Raw genomic sequence first — 19,808 nt, 5'->3', positions numbered from 1 at the left:
AGTAACTCATGCTGAACTCTTATCAGGTCTGCTGCAAGCAGTGCAGCTACCAAAAGCCGTTGCAATATGTAAATGTGCAGCTCATATGACAGGCACAGATGAAGCCTCTCTAGGAAATGCATTTGTAGATAAAATAGCAAAAGCAGCAGCAGGACAGGTTCAAGTGCTGACTGTGGAAGAATGTACAACTTTAGAAAACACTACACTAAAAGATATGCAACAACAAAGTCCTCAATCTGAAAAAGATATATGGTTAAAAAATGGAGTGAAGTTACAAAACGACATGTATGTATGACCAGACGGCAAACATATCCTACCAAAAAATGTATACAAGTGGGCGGCAATATTGAGCCATGGTGTGACACATGTCTCAACAGGAGGGATGGTAGGACAGATACATCAGCATTATACCACTTATGGATTTAACTCTTATTCAAAAAATTTTTGTAGATCATGTTTAACATGTGCAAGACACAATCCTCAAGGGAATTTAAGGCCACGTAGAGGGCGATTCCCTACACCTCAATATCCATTCCAAAGTATCCATATGGACTTTATAGAACTAAATCAAAGTGAAGGAAAGAAATACTGTTTAGTAATAATAGACGCTTTTTCAAAATGGACAGAGCTTTTTCCAACGAAACATCCAGATACAATAACAGTAGCTAAGGCACTGTGTAAAGACATAATACCAAGATTAGGAATTCCTGAGAAAATATATATAGTGATAACGGCACACATTTTGTAAATCAGAAAAAAAGAAAAAAAAAAAATAGATTAAAGAAACGTCTTGAAGAAACAGAAAGATCGACATAGATTCATATAACGCACTGTAAAAAGGTCATTTAAGTTGAAAGCTCCGATAGGGGAGGTGAGCCAAAGACTGATAATAGGGTAGATCCAGACGTTTAGAGGCTGGATAGACCTGAAAGTCAGTGAAGTTTTTATAAGACACCAAACCAAGTAGAGGAGATTGATTTTCGACTAAAATGACTCCTAAGTGGTTATCACGGGCCATCAGAGGATGGTTGGTGACTATATTCCTTATAATAACCTTTCTGCTAATATGGCACTTGTGGAAGCCACCCCGAGGGGATGGAACAGATACAGTACAAATGTTAAATCAGATGAAAGAAGAAATCAGACGTAGTTCAAGATCAGTTCAAAGACGATGGCCTAATCTGCCATACAATCCGTGTAATCGTCCCCATAATGGAGAAAAAACCACAACTGAACTTTATGTTTGTTACAATGCAAGTAAGTTTGTTAGCACTGTATACATACCCCGGAATTCATTTAAACTGGGGGGATATGCAGCAGATAAGTGGAAAGGATATATATTTTACCTAGACTCACAACAAGATAAAAATGAGAAAATAGATAGAGCTTACCAGCATGTTGGAGGGAACAGATGGGGCCAAGTGTTTGCATATAGTGGAAGTGGATGGTCACATGGTTCATACGGGTACCATCCACGTGCACAGAACTGGACTAAACGATTACAACTTGGTGTAGATAAAAATCAGATAATTTTGAAGTTTAATACCACCGCAGTTCCTTTACAAGATAATAGTGAAGATCATGCTACACAGGCCCCATGTCATGTTTTAAGCCTTTGTGTATATAGACAGTCTGCAAAGGACCCCTGTGTACATTTGAGTCTCTGCCCTAATATGACCAGCCCTGCTGAAGCAGGACAAACGGAACAGAAAAATGACATCATAGGAGGCCTCACAATTGGCCCCAAAGGTGCTGTTAACATACAAATTGTTAACCATGATGGTGAGATAAAAATTGATGAATGGTTCCAAGTTATAACAGGTATTACAGGACAAAGCAACAACTGGTTACTTATGGTAGAACAAGCTGCAAATACGACTAAAGGTGATTGTGTAGTGTGTATGGGTCCTAGGCCAATATTACAAATAGTACCTGCAACAATTGATAAAAAATGTGTTGTGGAAGTAATGAACAAAACAAATCCGAATACCACTTGTGCGAAGTGGGATTTTGTATTTCCAGTCACTATATCAGAAAAGGAGAAACCTATATTTTCCAAAAGAGTTGCATTTGGAAACTTTACTTGTATAAATATAACAGGAGGTGGAAAGCTTTTAGGCAATCTCTCCAGTGAATGGTGCTCTGAGATAATAATTGTGACTGGACATTTCAAACCGGTGCCTCGAGGGGACATTTGGTGGTGGTGTGGTGATGACAGATTATTTGATAAATTGCCTAAAGATGTGAAAGGATTTTGTGCTTTAGTAACACTATTACTACCAGTGTCCATACACTCTATCTCTGCTAAAGAACTTACTGTTAACTTGTCTAGTGTTTTACCTGAGCAATGGCACCGCAAGAAAAGATTTGCAACTTGGTTATCAGATGGTGATCCTACATATATTGATGCAATTGGTGTACCACGAGGTGTTCCGGATGAATACAAATTAGTAGATCAGGTGGCAGCAGGATTTGAGTCATTTTTATGTTGGTGGTGTACAATTAATAAAAATGCAGACAGGATCAACTACATCCACTACAATGTTCAAAAGTTAGGTAATTGGACACAGAGCGGCTTCGAGGCGGTACATGGACAGTTGTCTACAACTTCTCTAATGGCATTCCAGAACAGGATAGCCCTGGACATGTTGTTGGCTGAGAGAGGAGGTGTGTGTGCTATGTTCAGAGAGCAGTGTTGCACGTTCATCCCCAACAACACAGCTGCTGATGGCAGCCTTACTAAGGCCATAGAGGGACTCCGAGCTCTCAATGGCAAGATGAAAGAACACTCTGGGGTTGACACCTCAATGTGGGATTCCTGGATGGATGTCTTTGGAAAATATAAAGCTCTAGTGTCCTCTGTTTTGGTCTCTATAGCAGTGTTTGCTGCAATCTTAACTTTGTGTGGATGTTGTTGTGTACCCTGCCTGCGTTCTCTTATTAACCGTCTAATTACTACAGCAATTTCACCCATGGAAGATAAAGTGGCTCAAATGTATCCCTTGCTTGATAGTAATTCTCAAACTGACGAGGAGAGTAGTGGAGAAGAAGACCCTATTAAAAACGTACTGGATTTGTTCTCAGGTTAAAAAGATTATAAATGTTAAAGACATTACCTCCGAGTGTAAACTTATTTGTGCTCATAAAAATGATCTCGCAGTTGAAAATCTTAATGAAGTGACTGAGCAGAGTGATATGAGAAGTTGAGCAAGAATGTGATAAACAGGAGGGAAATGTTGGAATAAATGTATATAAAGTGATTATCACAGTGCTGCTCAACTTTAACTGACCCTGCAAAGAATGCAGAAACCTGTGTTTTATCAGCAGGAGCAGAGGTCATACCTCCGAAGAGGAAGCAACAACCTTCGAAGAAGATTTATGAAGAAAGGGAGGATGTCGAAGCGAGATTACTTCGTTCATAAATTAACTCTCAATGAACTCTCAATGTGTTTGAGTTTCTTGTGACTTGTAACTTGAATATAAATCATTCACTACTTGCAGCTGTGTATTCTCATCTTTAGAGCTGCAAGATTTTGTAACTAGGGACCACCCTAAGGAAATAAAAAGGGGGAGAACAGAAGAGATACTCCAGAGCGGGTAGAGAGTGTCACTGAGCACATCTCTGTCTGTTCTCCTTGCAAGTAAAATGAGCGCTGTTGTCCTTTGTCTTTCTTCCCTATGTGTTTTATAATGTTCTAGGTGGCTTAAACCTGACAATCACCAAAAGGTCAGCTGTCAGAAGGACTTGTTCATGCTGACGTGGAGGAAGATGTGGAAGGGAGGAGTGGTTTACATGGACCCAACATTAGTATGAAGTTACCTAAATTCTCCATTCCAGGATATGGCTCCAAAGAAGAAGATTTAGGGAGGCTAAGTAGTGACCTTGATGCAAAGGGGAAGATCAAGATGCCTAATGTTGAGCTTTCATTACAAAAAGCCAAGACACCAGAGACTGAAGTTCTTCTCCCCAAAGCTGAAGTTGATGTTTCAGAAGCTGATATCAAAGGTTATGAGGGAAGCCTTAGTATTCCTAAATTGCCAACAACAGGCTTGGGTGTAACCTTCCCAGAAGGAGAAGGAAAGTACCCAAAAACAGAAGGACGGAAAATGGAAATAAAGGGAGGTGGCAGAAAATTTAAAGTTCCTCAAATAAACATGCCAGGTTTGGATATTGATCTTCCGAAAGGAAAGATTAAAAGCCCAGAAGTGGAGATGAAAGAGGACAGTAGAAAATTTCAGATGCCACACATCAACATGCCCTGTGCTGATATTTCACTATCCAAAGGGAAGGTTGAAGGTCCAGAGATGAAGATAAAGGTGGAAGGTGGAAAATTCAAAATGCCAAACCTCGGCATGCCCTCTGTTGATATCTCTCTTCCAAAAGAAAAGCTTAAAAGTCCAGAAGTTCAAATGGAAGTAGGCACTGGAGGAAAGATCGATATGCCTGAAATGAAAATGCCAAATTTGGATATCTCTCTGCCTAAAGGAAAGATTGAAGGTCCAGAGATGGAAATTAAAGGGGAACGGGGAAAATTCAAGATGCCACACCTCAACATGCCCTCTGTTGATATCTCTCTTCCAAAAGGAAAGCTTAAACATCCAGAAGTTGAAATGGAAGGAAGCACTGGAGGAAAGTTCAAAATGCCTGAGATGAAAATGCCAGATCTAGATATTTCTCTGCCCAAAGGAAAGATTGAAGGTCCAGAGATGGAAGTTAAAGGGGAAGGTGGAAAATTCAAAATGCCACACCTCAGCATGCCCTCTGTTGACATCTCTCTTCCGAAAGGAAAGGTTGAGGGTCCAGAAATTGAAATGGAAGGAAGCACTGGAGGAAAGTTCAAAAAGCCTGACATAAAAATGCCAGATCTGGATATCTCGCTGCCTAAAGGACAAATTGAGGGTCCAGAGGTGGAAATTAAAGGGGAACGTGGAAAATTCAAAAGGCCAAGCCTTGGCAGGCCCTCTGTTGATATCTCTCTTCCGAAAGGAAAGCTTAAAGGTCCAGAAGTTGAAATGGAAGGAAGCACTGGAGGAAAGATCCATATGCCTGAGATGAAAATGCCAAATTTGGATATCTCGCTGCCTAAAGGAAAGATTGAAGGTCCAGAGGTGGAAATGAAAGGTAAAGGTGGAAAATTCAAGATGCCAAACCTCAGCATGCCCTCTGTTGACATCTCTCTTCCGAAAGGAAAAGCTGAGGGTCCAGAAGTTGAATTGGAAGGAGGTACTGGAGGAAAGTTCAAAATGCCTGACATGAAAATGCCAGATCTGGATATTTCTCTGCCCAAAGGGAAGATTGAAGGTCCAGAGATGAAAGTTGAGGGGGAAGGTGGAAATTTCAAGATGCCACACCTCAGCATGCCCTCTGTTGATATCTCTCTTCCGAAAGGAAAGCTTAAAGATCCAGAAGTTGAAATGGAAGGAAGCACTGGAGGAAAGTTCAAAATGCCTGACATGAAAATGCCAAATTTGGATATCTCTCTGCCTAAAGGAAAAATTGAAGGTCCAGAGGTGGAAATTAAAGGGGAAGGTGGAAAATTCAAGATGCCACATCTCAACATGCCCTCTGTTGATATCTCTCTTCCGAAAGGAAAGCTTAAAGGTCCAGAAGTTGAAATGGAAGGAAGCACTGGAGGAAAGTTCAAAATGCCTGACATGAAAATGCCAGATCTGGATATCTCGCTGCCTAAAGGAAAGATTGAAGGTCCAGAGGTGGAAATGAAAGGTAAAGGTGGGAAATTCAAGATGCCACACCTCAGCATGCCCTCTGTTGATATCTCTCTTCCGAAAGGAAAAGTTGAGGGTCCAGAAGTTGAATTGGAAGGAGGTACTGGAGGAAAGTTCAAAATGCCTGAGATGAAAATGCCAGATCTGGATATTTCTCTGCCCAAAGGGAAGATTGAAGGTCCAGAGATGGAAGTTGAGGGGGAAGGTGGAAATTTCAAGATGCCACACCTCAACATGCCCTCTGTTGATATCTCTCTTCCGAAAGGAAAGCTTAAAGATCCAGAAGTTGAAATGGAAGGAAGCACTGGAGGAAAGTTCAAAATGCCTGACATGAAAATGCCAAATTTGGATATCTCTCTGCCTAAAGGAAAGATTGAAGGTCCAGAGGTGGAAATTAAAGGGGAAGGTGGAAAATTCAAGATGCCACATCTCAACATGCCCTCTGTTGATATCTCTCTTCCGAAAGGAAAAGTTGAGGGTCCAGAAGTTGAATTGGAAGGAAGCACTGGAGGAAAGTTCAAAATGCCTGACATGAAAATGCCAAATTTGGATATCTCTCTACCTAAAGGAAAAATTGAAGGTCCAGAGGTGGAAATTAAAGGGGAAGGTGGAAAATTCAAGATGCCACATCTGAACATGCCCTCTGTTGATATCTCTCTTCCGAAAGGAAAGCTTAAAGGTCCAGAAATTGAAATGGAAGGAAGCACTGGAGGAAAGTTCAAAATGCCTGACATGAAAATGCCAGATCTGGATATCTCGCTGCCTAAAGGAAAGATTGAAGGTCCAGAGGTGGAAATGAAAGGTAAAGGTGGGAAATTCAAGATGCCACACCTCAGCATGCCCTCTGTTGACATCTCTCTTCCGAAAGGAAAAGCTGAGGGTCCAGAAGTTGAATTGGAAGGAGGTACTGGAGGAAAGTTCAAAATGCCTGAGATGAAAATGCCAGATTTGGATATTTCTCTGCCCAAAGGGAAGATTGAAGGTCCAGAGATGGAAGTTGAGGGGGAAGGTGGAAATTTCAAGATGCCACACCTCAGCATGCCCTCTGTTGATATCTCTCTTCCGAAAGGAAAGCTTAAAGGTCCAGAAGTTGAAATGGAAGGAAGCACTGGAGGAAAGTTCAAAATGCCTGACATGAAAATGCCAGATCTGGATATCTCGCTGCCTAAAGGAAAGATTGAAGGTCCAGAGGTGGAAATGAAAGGTAAAGGTGGAAAATTCAAGATGCCACACCTCAGCATGCCCTCTGTTGATATCTCTCTTCCGAAAGGAAAAGTTGAGGGTCCAGAAGTTGAATTGGAAGGAAGCACTGGAGGAAAGTTCAAAATGCCTGACATGAAAATGCCAAATTTGGATATCTCTCTACCTAAAGGAAAAATTGAAGGTCCAGAGATGGAAATTAAAGGGGAAGGTGGAAAATTCAAAATGCCACATCTCAACATGCCCTCTGTTGACATCTCTCTTCCGAAAGGAAAGGTTGAGGGTCCAGAGGTGGAGGTAAAAAGGAATAGTGGAAAATTCAAGATGCCCCATTTCAGCATGCCCTCTGTCGATATTTCTCTTCCGAAAGGAAAGCTTAAAGGTCCAGAAGTTGAAATGGAAGGAAGCACTGGAGGAAAGATCCATATGCCTGACATGAAAATGCCAAATTTGGATATCTCGCTGCCTAAAGGAAAGATTGAAGGTCCAGAGGTGGAAATGAAAGGTAAAGGTGGAAAATTCAAGATGCCACACCTCAGCATGCCCTCTGTTGATATCTCTCTTCCGAAAGGAAAAGTTGAGGGTCCAGAAGTTGAATTGGAAGGAAGCACTGGAGGAAAGTTCAAAATGCCTGAGATGAAAATGCCAGATCTGGATATTTCTCTGCCCAAAGGGAAGATTGAAGGTCCAGAGATGGAAGTTGAGGGGGAAGGTGGAAAATTCAAGATGCCACACCTCAACATGCCCTCTGTTGATATCTCTCTTCCGAAAGGAAAGCATAAAGATCCAAAAGTTGAAATGGAAGGAAGCACTGGAGGAAAGTTCAAAATGCCTGAGATGAAAATGCCAGATCTGGATATTTCTCTGCCCAAAGGGAAGATTGAAGGTCCAGAGGTGGAAATTAAAGGGGAAGGTGGAAAATTCAAAATGCCACACCTCAGCATGCCTTCTGTTGATATCTCTCTTCCGAAAGGAAAAGTTGAGGGTCCAGAAGTTGAATTGGAAGGAGGTACTGGAGGAAAGCTCAAAATGCCTGACATGAAAATGCCAAATTTGGATATCTCTCTGCCGAAAGGAAAGATTGAAGGTCCAGAGGTGGAAATTAAAGGGGAAGGTGGAAAATTCAAGATGCCACACCTGAACATGCCCTCTGTTGATATATCTCTTCCGAAAGGAAAGCTTAAAGGTCCAGAAGTTGAAATGGAAGGAAGCACTGGAGGAAAGCTCAAAATGCCTGACATGAAAATGCCAAATTTGGATATCTCGCTGCCTAAAGGAAAGATTGAAGGTCCAGAGGTGGAAATGAAAGGTAAAGGTGGAAAATTCAAGATGCCAAACCTCAGCATGCCTTCTATTGACATCTCTCTTCCGAAAGGAAAAGTTGAGGGTCCAGAAGTTGAATTGGAAGGAGGTACTGGAGGAAAGCTCAAAATGCCTGACATGAAAATGCCAAATTTGGATATCTCTCTACCTAAAGGAAAGATTGAAGGTCCAGAGGTGGAAATTAAAGGGGAAGGTGGAAAATTCAAGATGCCACACCTCAGCATGCCCTCTGTTGATATCTCTCTTCCGAAAGGAAAGCTTAAAGATCCAGAAGTTGAAATGGAAGGAAGCACTGGAGGAAAGTTCAAAATGCCTGACATAAAAATGCCAGATCTGGATATCTCGCTGCCTAAAGGAAAGATTGAAGGTCCAGAGGTGGAAATGAAAGGTGAAGGTGGAAAATTCAAGATGCCACACCTCAGCATGCCCTCTGTTGATATCTCTCTTCCGAAAGGAAAAGTTGAGGGTCCAGAAGTTGAATTGGAAGGAAGCACTGGAGGAAAGTTCAAAATGCCTGAGATGAAAATGCCAAATCTGGATATTTCTCTGCCCAAAGGGAAGATTGAAGGTCCAGAGATGGAAGTTGAGGGGGAAGGTGGAAAATTCAAGATGCCCCATTTCAGCATGCCCTCTGTCGATATTTCTCTTCCGAAAGGAAAGCTTAAAGGTCCAGAAGTTGAAATGGAAGGAAGCACTGGAGGAAAATTCAAAATGCCTGAGATGAAAATGCCAGATCTGGATATTTCTCTGCCCAAAGGGAAGATTGAAGTTCCAGAGATGGAAGTTGAGGGGGAAGGTGGAAAATTCAAGATGCCACACCTCAACATGCCCTCTGTTGACATCTCTCTTCCGAAAGGAAAGGTTGAGGGTCCAGAGGTGGAGGTAAAAAGGAATAGTGGAAAATTCAAAATGCCAAGCCTCGGGATGCCCTCTGTTGATATTTCTCTTCCAAAAGGAAAGCTTAAAGGTCCAGAAGTTGAAATGGAAGGAAGCACTGGAGGAAAGATCCATATGCCTGAGATGAAAATGCCAAATTTGGATATCTCGCTGCCTAAAGGAAAGATTGAAGGTCCAGAGGTGGAAATGAAAGGTAAAGGTGGAAAATTCAAGATGCCACACCTCAGCATGCCTTCTGTTGGCATCTCTCTTCCGAAAGGAAAAGTTGAGGGTCCAGAAGTTGAATTGGAAGGAGGTACTGGAGGAAAGCTCCAAATGCCTGACATGAAAATGCCAAATTTGGATATCTCTCTGCCCAAAGGAAAGATTGAAGGTCCAGAGGTGGAAATTAAAGGGGAAGGTGGAAAATTCAAGATGCCACACCTCAGCATGCCCTCTGTTGATATCTCTCTTCCGAAAGGAAAGCTTAAAGGTCCAGAAGTTGAATTGGAAGGAAGCACTGGAGGAAAGATCCATATGCCTGAGATAAAAATGCCAAATTTGGATATCTCTCTGCCTAAAGGAAATATTGAAGGTCCAGAAGTGGAAATGAAAAGTAAAGGTGGAAAATTCAAGATGCCACACCTCAGCATGCCCTCTGTTGATATCTCTCTTCCGAAAGGAAAAGTTGAGGGTCCAGAAGTTGAATTGGAAGGAAGCACTGGAGGAAAGTTCAAAATGCCTGAGATGAAAATGCCAGATCTGGATATTTCTCTGCCCAAAGGGAAGATTGAAGGTCCAGAGGTGGAAATTAAAGGGCAAGGTGGAAAATTCAAGATGCCACATCTCAACATGCCCTCTGTTGATATCTCTCTTCCGAAAGGAAAGCTTAAAGATCCAGAAGTTGAAATGGAAGGAAGCACTGGAGGAAAGTTCAAAATGCCTGACATGAAAATGCCAAATTTGGATATCTCGCTGCCTAAAGGAAAGATTGAAGGTCCAGAGGTGGAAATGAAAGGTAAAGGTGGAAAATTCAAGATGCCACACCTCAGCATGCCTTCTGTTGATATCTCTCTTCCGAAAGGAAAAGTTGAGGGTCCAGAAGTTGAATTGGAAGGAGGTACTGGAGGAAAGCTCAAAATGCCTGACATGAAAATGCCAAATTTGGATATCTCTCTGCCGAAAGGAAAGATTGAAGGTCCAGAGGTGGAAATTAAAGGGGAAGGTGGAAAATTCAAGATGCCACACCTCGGGATGCCCTCTGTTGATATTTCTCTTCCAAAAGGAAAGCTTAAAGGTCCAGAAGTTGAAATGGAAGGAAGCACCGGAGGAAAGATCCATATGCCTGACATGAAAATGCCAAATTTGGATATCTCTCTGCCCAAAGGAAAGATTGAAGGTCCAGAGGTGGAAATTAAAGGGGAAGGTGGAAAATTCAAGATGCCACACCTCAGCATGCCCTCTGTTGATATCTCTCTTCCGAAAGGAAAGCTTAAAGATCCAGAAGTTGAAATGGAAGGAAGCACTGGAGGAAAGTTCAAAATGCCTGACATAAAAATGCCAGATCTGGATATCTCGCTGCCTAAAGGAAAGATTGAAGGTCCAGAGGTGGAAATGAAAGGTAAAGGTGGAAAATTCAAGATGCCACACCTCAGCATGCCCTCTGTTGATATCTCTCTTCCGAAAGGAAAAGTTGAGGGTCCAGAAGTTGAATTGGAAGGAAGCACTGGAGGAAAGTTCAAAATGCCTGAGATGAAAATGCCAGATCTGGATATTTCTCTGCCCAAAGGGAAGATTGAAGTTCCAGAGATGGAAGTTGAGGGGGAAGGTGGAAAATTCAAGATGCCACACCTCAACATGCCCTCTGTTGACATCTCTCTTCCGAAAGGAAAGGTTGAGGGTCCAGAGGTGGAGGTAAAAAGGAATAGTGGAAAATTCAAAATGCCAAGCCTCGGGATGCCCTCTGTTGATATTTCTCTTCCAAAAGGAAAGCTTAAAGGTCCAGAAGTTGAAATGGAAGGAAGCACCGGAGGAAAGATCCATATGCCTGAGATGAAAATGCCAAATTTGGATATCACGCTGCCTAAAGGAAAGATTGAAGGTCCAGAGGTGGAAATGAAAGGTAAAGGTGGAAAATTCAAGATGCCACACCTCAGCATGCCCTCTGTTGATATCTCTCTTCCGAAAGGAAAAGTTGAGGGTCCAGAAGTTGAATTGGAAGGAGGTACTGGAGGAAAGCTCCAAATGCCTGACATGAAAATGCCAAATTTGGATATCTCTCTGCCCAAAGGAAAGATTGAAGGTCCAGACGTGGAAATTAAAGGGGAAGGTGGAAAATTCAAGATGCCACACCTCAGCATGCCCTCTGTTGATATCTCTCTTCCGAAAGGAAAGGTTGAGGGTCCAGAAGTTGAATTGGAAGGAGGTACTGGAGGAAAGCTCAAAATGCCTGAGATGAAAATGCCAAATTTGGATATCTCTCTGCCTAAAGGAAAGATTGAAGGTCCAGAAGTGGAAATGAAAAGTAAAGGTGGAAAATTCAAGATGCCACACCTCAGCATGCCTTCTGTTGGCATCTCTCTTCCGAAAGGAAAAGTTGAGGGTCCAGAAGTTGAATTGGAAGGAGGTACTGGAGGAAAGCTCAAAATGCCTGAGATGAAAATGCCAAATTTGGATATCTCTCTACCTAAAGGAAAGATTGAAGGTCCAGAGGTGGAAATTAAAGGGGAAGGTGGAAAATTCAAGATGCCACACCTCAGCATGCCCTCTGTTGACATCTCTCTTCCGAAAGGAAAGCTTAAAGATGCAGAAGTTGAAATGGAAGGAAGCACTGGAGGAAAGTTCAAAATGCCTGACCTAAAAATGCCAGATCTGGATATCTCGCTGCCTAAAGGAAAAATTGAAGGTCCAGAGGTGGAAATTAAAGGGGAAGGTGGAAAATTCAAGATGCCACACCTCAACATGCCCTCTGTTGATATCTCTCTTCCGAAAGGAAAGCTTAAAGGTCCAGAAGTTGAAATGGAAGGAAGCACTGGAGGAAAGTTCAAAGTGCCTGACATGAAAATGCCAAATTTGGATATCTCGCTGCCTAAAGGAAAGATTGAAGGTCCAGAGATGGAAATGAAAGGGGAAGGTGGAAAATTCAAGATGCCACACCTCAGCATGCCTTCTGTTGACATCTCTCTTCCAAAAGGAAAAGTTGAGGGTCCAGAATTTGAATTAGAAGGAAGTACTGGAGGAAAGCGCAAAATGCCTGAGATGAAAATGCCAAATTTGGATATCTCTCTGCCTAAAGGAAAGATTGAAGGTCCAGAAGTGGAAATGAAAAGTAAAGGTGGAAAATTCAAGATGCCACACCTCAGCATGCCTTCTGTTGGCATCTCTCTTCCGAAAGGAAAAGTTGAGGGTCCAGAAGTTGAATTGGAAGGAGGTACTGGAGGAAAGCTCAAAATGCCTGACATGAAAATGCCAAATTTGGATATCTCTCTACCTAAAGGAAAGATTGAAGGTCCAGAGGTGGAAATTAAAGGGGAAGGTGGAAAATTCAAGATGCCACACCTCAGCATGCCCTCTGTTGACATCTCTCTTCCGAAAGGAAAGCTTAAAGATGCAGAAGTTGAAATGGAAGGAAGCACTGGAGGAAAGTTCAAAATGCCTGACCTAAAAATGCCAGATCTGGATATCTCGCTGCCTAAAGGAAAAATTGAAGGTCCAGAGGTGGAAATTAAAGGGGAAGGTGGAAAATTCAAGATGCCACACCTCAACATACCCTCTGTTGATATCTCTCTTCCGAAAGGAAAGCTTAAAGGTCCAGAAGTTGAAATGGAAGGAAGCACTGGAGGAAAGTTCAAAGTGCCTGACATGAAAATGCCAAATTTGGATATCTCGCTGCCTAAAGGAAAGATTGAAGGTCCAGAGATGGAAATGAAAGGGGAAGGTGGAAAATTCAAGATGCCACACCTCAGCATGCCTTCTGTTGACATCTCTCTTCCAAAAGGAAAAGTTGAGGGTCCAGAATTTGAATTAGAAGGAAGTACTGGAGGAAAGCGCAAAATGCCTGAGATGAAAATGCCAAATTTGGATATCTCTCTGCCTAAAGGAAAAATTGAAAGTCCAGAGGTGGAAATGAAAGAGGAAGGTGGAAAATTCAAGATGCCACACCTCAACATGCGCTCTGTTGATATCTCTCTTCTTAAAGGAAAGGTTGAGGGTCCAGAGGTGGAGGTAAAAAGGAATAGTGGAAAATTCAAGATGCCCCATTTCAGCATGCCCTCTGTTGATATTTCTCTTCCAAAAGGAAAGCTTAAAAGTCCGGAAGTTGAAATGGACGGAAGCACTGGAGGAACGATCCATTTGCCTGAGATGAAAATGCCAGATTTGGATATCTCTCTGCCTAAAGGAAAACTTGAAGGTCCAGAGGTGGAAATGAAAGGTAAAGGTGGAAAATTCAAGATGCCACACCTCAACATGCCCTCTGTTGATATCTCCCTTCCGAAAGGAAAAGTTGAGGGTCCAGAAGTTGAATTGGAAGGAGGTACTGGAGGAAAGTTCAAAATGCCTGACATAAAAATGCCAGATCTGGATATTTCTCTGTCCAAAGGGAAGATTGATGGTCCAGAGATGGAAGGTAAAGGGGAAGGTGGAAAATTCAAAATGCCCAACCTCGGCATGCCCTCTGTTGACATCTCTCTTCCGAAAGGAAAGTTTGAGGGTCCAGAGGTGGAGGTAAAAAGGAACAGTGGAAAATTCAAGATTCCCCATTTCAGCATGCCCTCTGTTGATATTTCCCTGCCCAAAGGAAAGCTAAAAGGTCCAGAAGTTCAAATTGAGGGAAGCACTGGAAGAAAGATTGATATGCCTGAGATACAAATGCCAAATTTGGATATAATTCTACCTAAAGGAAAAATTGACGGTGCAGAGGTGGAAATGAAAGGTAAAGGTGGAAAATTCAAGATGCCACACCTCAGCATGCCCTCTGTTGATATCTCTCTTCCGAAAGGAAAAGTTGAGGGTCCAGAAGTTGAATTGGAAGGAAGCACTGGAGGAAAGTTCAAAATGCCTGAGATGAAAATGCCAGATCTGGATATTTCTCTGCCCAAAGGGAAGATTGAAGGTCCAGAGATGGAAATTAAAGGGGAAGGTGGAAAATTCAAGATGCCACACCTCAGCATGCCCTCTGTTGATATCTCTCTTCCGAAAGGAAAGCTTAAAGGTCCAGAAGTTGAAATGGAAGGAAGCACCGGAGGAAAGATCCATATGCCTGAGAAGAAAATGCCAAATTTGGATATCTCGCTGCCTAAAGGAAAGATTGAAGGTCCACAGGTGGAAATGAAAGGTAAAGGTGGAAAATTCAAGATGCCACACCTCAGCATGCCTTCTGTTGATATCTCTCTTCCAAAAGGAAAAGTTGAGGGTCCAGAAGTTGAATTGGAAGGAGGTACTGGAGGAAAGCTCAAAATGCCTGACATGAAAATGCCAAATTTGGATATCTCGCTGCCTAAAGGAAAGATTGAAGGTCCAGAGGTGGAAATTAAAGGGGAACGGGGAAAATTCAAGATGCCATACCTGAACATGCCCTCTGTTGATATATCTCTTCCCAAAGGAAAGCTTAAAGGTCCAGAAGTTGAAATGGAAGGAAGCACTGGAGGAACGTTCAAAATGCCTGAGACGAAAATGCCAGATCTGGATATCTCGCTGCCTAAAGGAAAAATTGAAGGTCCAGAGATGGAAGTTCAAGGGGAAGGTGGAAAATTCAAAATGCCAAGCCTCGGCATGCCCTCTGTTGATATTACTCTTTCAAAAGGAAAGCTTCAAGGTCCAGAAGTTGAAATGGAGGGAAACTATGGAGGAAAGATCGAAATGCCTGACATAAAAATGCCAAATGTTGATATTTCACTGCCCAAAGGGAAGATTGAAGGTCCAGAGATGGAAGTTAAAGATGAGAGTGGAAAATTCAAAATGCCACACCTTAGCATGCCCTCTGTTGATATCTCTCTTCCAATAGCAAAGTTTAAAGGTCCAGAAGTTGAAATGGAAGGAAGCACTGAAGGTCCAGAGGTGGAAATGAAAGGGGAAGGTGGAAAATTCAAGATGCCACACCTCAACATGCCCACTGTTGGTATCTCTATTCCAAAAGGAAAAGTTGAGGGTCCAGAAGTTGAATTGGAGGGAAGCACTGGAGGAAAGTTCAAAATGCCTCACTTTAAAATGCCACATGTTGATATCTCACTGCCCAAAGGGAAGACTGAAGATCCAGACGTTGAAATGGAACAAGGAGGAAAGTTCCAAATGCCTCACATGAAAATTCCAGTTTTTGATATTTCACTTCCAAAAGGAAATGTTGATGCTCCAGAGGTGGAGGTAGAAAGGAATAGTGGACAATTGAAGATGCCACACCTCAGCATGCCCTCTGTTGATATTTCCCTGTCCAAAGGAAAGTTTGAAGGTCCACAGATGGGACAAGCTGAAAAATTTCAGATGCCACACATCAATTTTGCCTTGACACCTAATAAACATAAACAAGAAACAGAGGCTCATTTGGGAGCAGATTTGCATGTTAAAGGAGAACACAAAGACCTGGAACCTGATATGCAACGTAACAAACAAGAAGGAAATGAAGATCGGAAAAAAAATAGAACTACCTGACTTAAACCTCAACACAGCAGGAACTAGTGGTAAAGTAAAAGGGCCTAAAGTCAAAGGTACAAAGTTCAAGATTGGAATTCCAAAAAAGAAAGGTGGCAGAGATGGTACAACAGAGGCAAAAATTTGCCAAAATTGTGGCAGTCCGGAGTTAAGTGGTCAAGTCAAGCATGTATGCAACGTTAAAGAAAGATGTAATTATGCTGTTGAAATTGAAACTGACAATGGACATAAAGAAGATAAAGATCGTATTAATGTCCCAGTGCCAGAGGTGACATTATCATATGTACAGAGTCAGACAACCAAACAGAACTCAGCCATCCAAGAAACAGAGGGATCACAAAATGAAGACAATGGCAAAACTGAAAAAGACAAGAAAATCAAGATCCCTAAATTTGGTGTCCCTTTGCCCTCTATTTCTTCCCCTGATGGGAGAATATCTGGTCCAGAGATTCAGTATGAAGGCCCAAAAATTCCCAAAGTAAAGAAAGCTGTTTTTGTCTTGGTAAATCCTCCCCAAATAGACGAATCTCCTCCATGCACAGAGATTGTAGAAGAGGAGCCAACTACTGAGGCTGGGACAGGGACCATCAACATAACATTGCCTGAAAATAAAATGAAGCCAAACTATGGGAAGTCCAAAGACAAATCAAGTGCTGTGAACACAGAGAAAGAGGGAGAAAGGGAGTCAAAGGGAGGGAAGATGAAAATGCCAAAAGTGTCATTTTCTCCTGGCAAATCAGGATCCTTTGATTTCAGAGGAGAAGCTTCAACTATCAATGGTCAAAAAGACGCAAGTCCTCGCAAAGGATCTAAGGAGGAAAAGGGGACATACAGTGGCAAAATCAAACTTCCAAAGGTGGAGTTCACCAGTCCATATAGCAAGACTGCTGCAGGGGAGGAAGACACAGAGATTAGTGTGAACCTGGGAAAAGGCTCATCAACAAAAGAAGTGGGGGGAGATACTAAAGGTGTACAAGAAAAATCAGGCAAGATGTTTCCAGATCTCAGTCAGGAGAAAGATGTGGTATTATCGCATGCCAGAACGGATATGCTCGACAGGGACAGCTCAGAGTCTCCTTCTGGTTCTTCTATGAAGTTCAGCTCAACACAGGTCCATACTTGGAGTGAAGTGGAGAGCAAGAGCAGAGAGCCAGAAGAAAGAGAGTCCTCACCCTGGTTTAAGGTCCCTAAATTCTCCCTGAAGCCACACTCCACAGGTAACTGCAACAAACATCTGCAGCAGAGATGGCATCTTTGACATGAATGCTGATTGCACATGTCTTGCCATGTCTTGCCATGCACTGAAAGCCTACATAACTTGACTCCTTGTTTACTATGAATATTTTGACATTACATTGGTTGCCCATAGTATAGAGTAAATTTATTTGAAAGTCAATTCATTAGTCACAGTTAATTCCCCCGTGGTACGTCTTCTGTACCTCTGGTGGAGCTCTTCAAGTATCTGATAATAATCTCAAGTTTATTAACATATCTCCTCTTTTGTCTCTGCTACACAAGACTGAGTTTCTTTTCCCCTTTCTTCTCCTCTTTTCCTTCTTTATTTCTTCATCTACCCCCACCTTGTTTCCTTATCTCTTCCTGCCTGCCCTTGTTCCTGCTCCTCCTTCCTCAGGCTTCCTTCAGATAACCCCAGATGGCTCTCCTAAGGCACAGCGGAAGGGGGAGGTTGGTGGTGAGGTCGACGTCTTGGGATCTTTCTGCCTTCACACATCAGAGTTTGACCTCAGAACCCAGGAAATGTCAGAGGAGCACCATGTCTCCTCCACCAAAGAGGGATCTGTGACTATGGTAACCAAGACCACCAGAATGACCCAGCATGCGGTTGCCACAGAAACGCGAACAAGCTCAACAGTCACAACGACAACTCAGCAGGTGTCAGAAGAAAACCACTGACGATGCTGTAACTGAATCTTAAACGTCTTCATTTTTATGTTTTTCCACGTTGAGGTTGTAGTGGTCTTGTGAGCTAATTGCAACTTGGCAAATGTCTTTATTTTATATTTCAGTGAAGTAAGAATGTGATGAAAAACGATCACATTTCATCAATCAGTAACATCATCATTTTTACAGAGTAATTTATTCTTTCCCTTTTACTTTTTAAATGTGACAATTTTTGTTAGTTTAGTCCAAATAATATATCAGATTTTGTTTGGTTTGAAAGATTTCACCGAATATAAACATGTAAGAATTCTTAATTATTTATTGTTGTCTGTGTGGGCAAAATATGCTGCAGTGAGTCATTTACTTACACTAGCATCATGGTTCTAACCATGATTATATGATTCATTCAAAATAATTAATTGAACTACCACAATAGTGGCCAGATTAATATTATATGTATATGTAAATATAACTATATCATTGCTTTTTTGAAGCAGTAGCCCTTCAATCAAAAATGTACTTATTTTCATATTCATCAGAGTCTGGAGTAGAGTTCATATATATTTTTGACCTGATAACATATTTTGTTGGTTTTGAAGTAAAAGTGTGAGCTTTTTGAGATCATGGCTTCTTTTGAATAACTGCCATAGTTTTATATTTTAAGTATTTAATCGGTGCTGTTACCTGGAGACTGTCACAGTGCGTGAGCAGGACACTCTGGACTCTATCCGCTGTGGGAACACTGAGGCCAACCTGCTGCTAATCCATTTTTATATTGCTCTTCTTAGTTACACTGCCAGAAAAAGGCACCATTGTATATTTTGTTACTGAGTTCTTGGCTTCAAGACACATCACAGCATCACCGCCTGACTGATGCTGATGCTGTGATAATAGGTTTCAAAATATCAACAGTATCTGCAAAGTTGGAAGAAATTCGGGGATTTCGGGATGATGATGAGAGGTATTTTCACAAAATAAGTGAAATGTGTTTAAAGGTAAAACTATAACCCCTTTTCTGGTAAACCTTTAAAAATATCTCTCCAAAAATCATGTCGCTATAAGGGCTGCAACAACGACGGACGGGCAAAGAAGCGGCAAGCTTTGATCTCACACAAATTACATTTTGTATCAGAATTTGTCCGAGCAGGGCATGTGTTCTTTTGGATAAAAACGCTTTTATTCACCTGACAATGTTCTGTTCATTATATGGATATTTCTGATGATGTTACAGAATAATAAGACATTAAAATGACAATGTCAGATCAGTAGAAGCATTTTTAATACCTTATTTGTCTAAAATGAATGTGCTATGTTTGAAATATGATTTGCTTTGAAATGCAGGGAGAAAAGGCCTCATGCTTTCATTTGGATATATTTATTTTATAGTTTTGAGTTTCACTCTAAAATGTAGTAACATTTGTTTGAAAACAGCCACCACAGCCAGTAATGTTGCCAGCATTCATTTAAAGCTTTTACTGAAGTATAGCGCTGATTTTATTCACTTTTCAGACTAAACACTTCACCTTGGTTTACTTTCTTTGGTTGGCAGCAGCATGACTGTGTGATATGTTTCATGAAGAGGTCCTGAAAAACCCTCTCTCACATTTTACATTAACATCTTTTAACATATTGTCTGTTTTGCCAGCGAAAAATTGATTTTTAAAAGCTGGAACCAGATTAGTGACATGCCAAGGTAACATGCACTGAATAGTATCTATGTGCATAGAGTTATTTACTTCACTGGTTTCATCAAGTTTGGAATTTTCTTTTAGATTATAAAGGGTTACAGTGCCACGTGTTTTTGTCAAAGCTGCATAGGGAAGGCCGCTGGTTAAAATGTACATCAATAAAATAATATTTACACAAAAAATGTTCAGTGATGTCTTGACCTTCACAGTTGCTGAATTTAATATTTAAACAGCCAAGGTATTTCGTTACTATGTCTGAGTCCAGCCAACACTTGTCCGCCTGGATCACTGATACATGTACCATCTAATCACATCCATCATGTTTAACATTTCCTTTTATAGTTGTTTTTGTTTTTTGTTTTTTTAACAGTCTCAAGAGTTTTACTCAGAGTTGACACAAACATGTAGCGCATCTGTGATCAACAGCTCTTCAGTTTCAATGAGAGG

At 41.5% G+C, this 19,808-nt stretch overlaps 1 protein-coding gene across 1 annotated transcript in view; it reads left to right on the top strand.

The window, feature by feature from the left end:
- Nucleotides 1–19,519, top strand: part of prx (periaxin) — a 43,041-nt gene extending 23,522 nt beyond the window's left edge. The window contains exons 9-11 of the mRNA XM_029517614.1: nt 3,700–3,734; nt 4,286–16,988; nt 17,405–19,519. Of these exons, the coding sequence (XP_029373474.1) occupies nt 3,700–3,734; nt 4,286–15,771 (11,521 nt within the window). The 3' untranslated portion in view covers nt 15,772–16,988; nt 17,405–19,519. The remainder of the gene's footprint in view (nt 1–3,699; nt 3,735–4,285; nt 16,989–17,404) is intronic.
- The last annotated feature ends 289 nt before the right edge of the window (nt 19,520–19,808 follow it).

Source organism: Echeneis naucrates, chromosome 13 (assembly GCF_900963305.1).
Source record: "Echeneis naucrates chromosome 13, fEcheNa1.1, whole genome shotgun sequence".
NCBI lineage: Eukaryota > Metazoa > Chordata > Actinopteri > Carangiformes > Echeneidae > Echeneis > Echeneis naucrates.
This window is presented reverse-complemented; position numbering and strand designations above follow the sequence as displayed.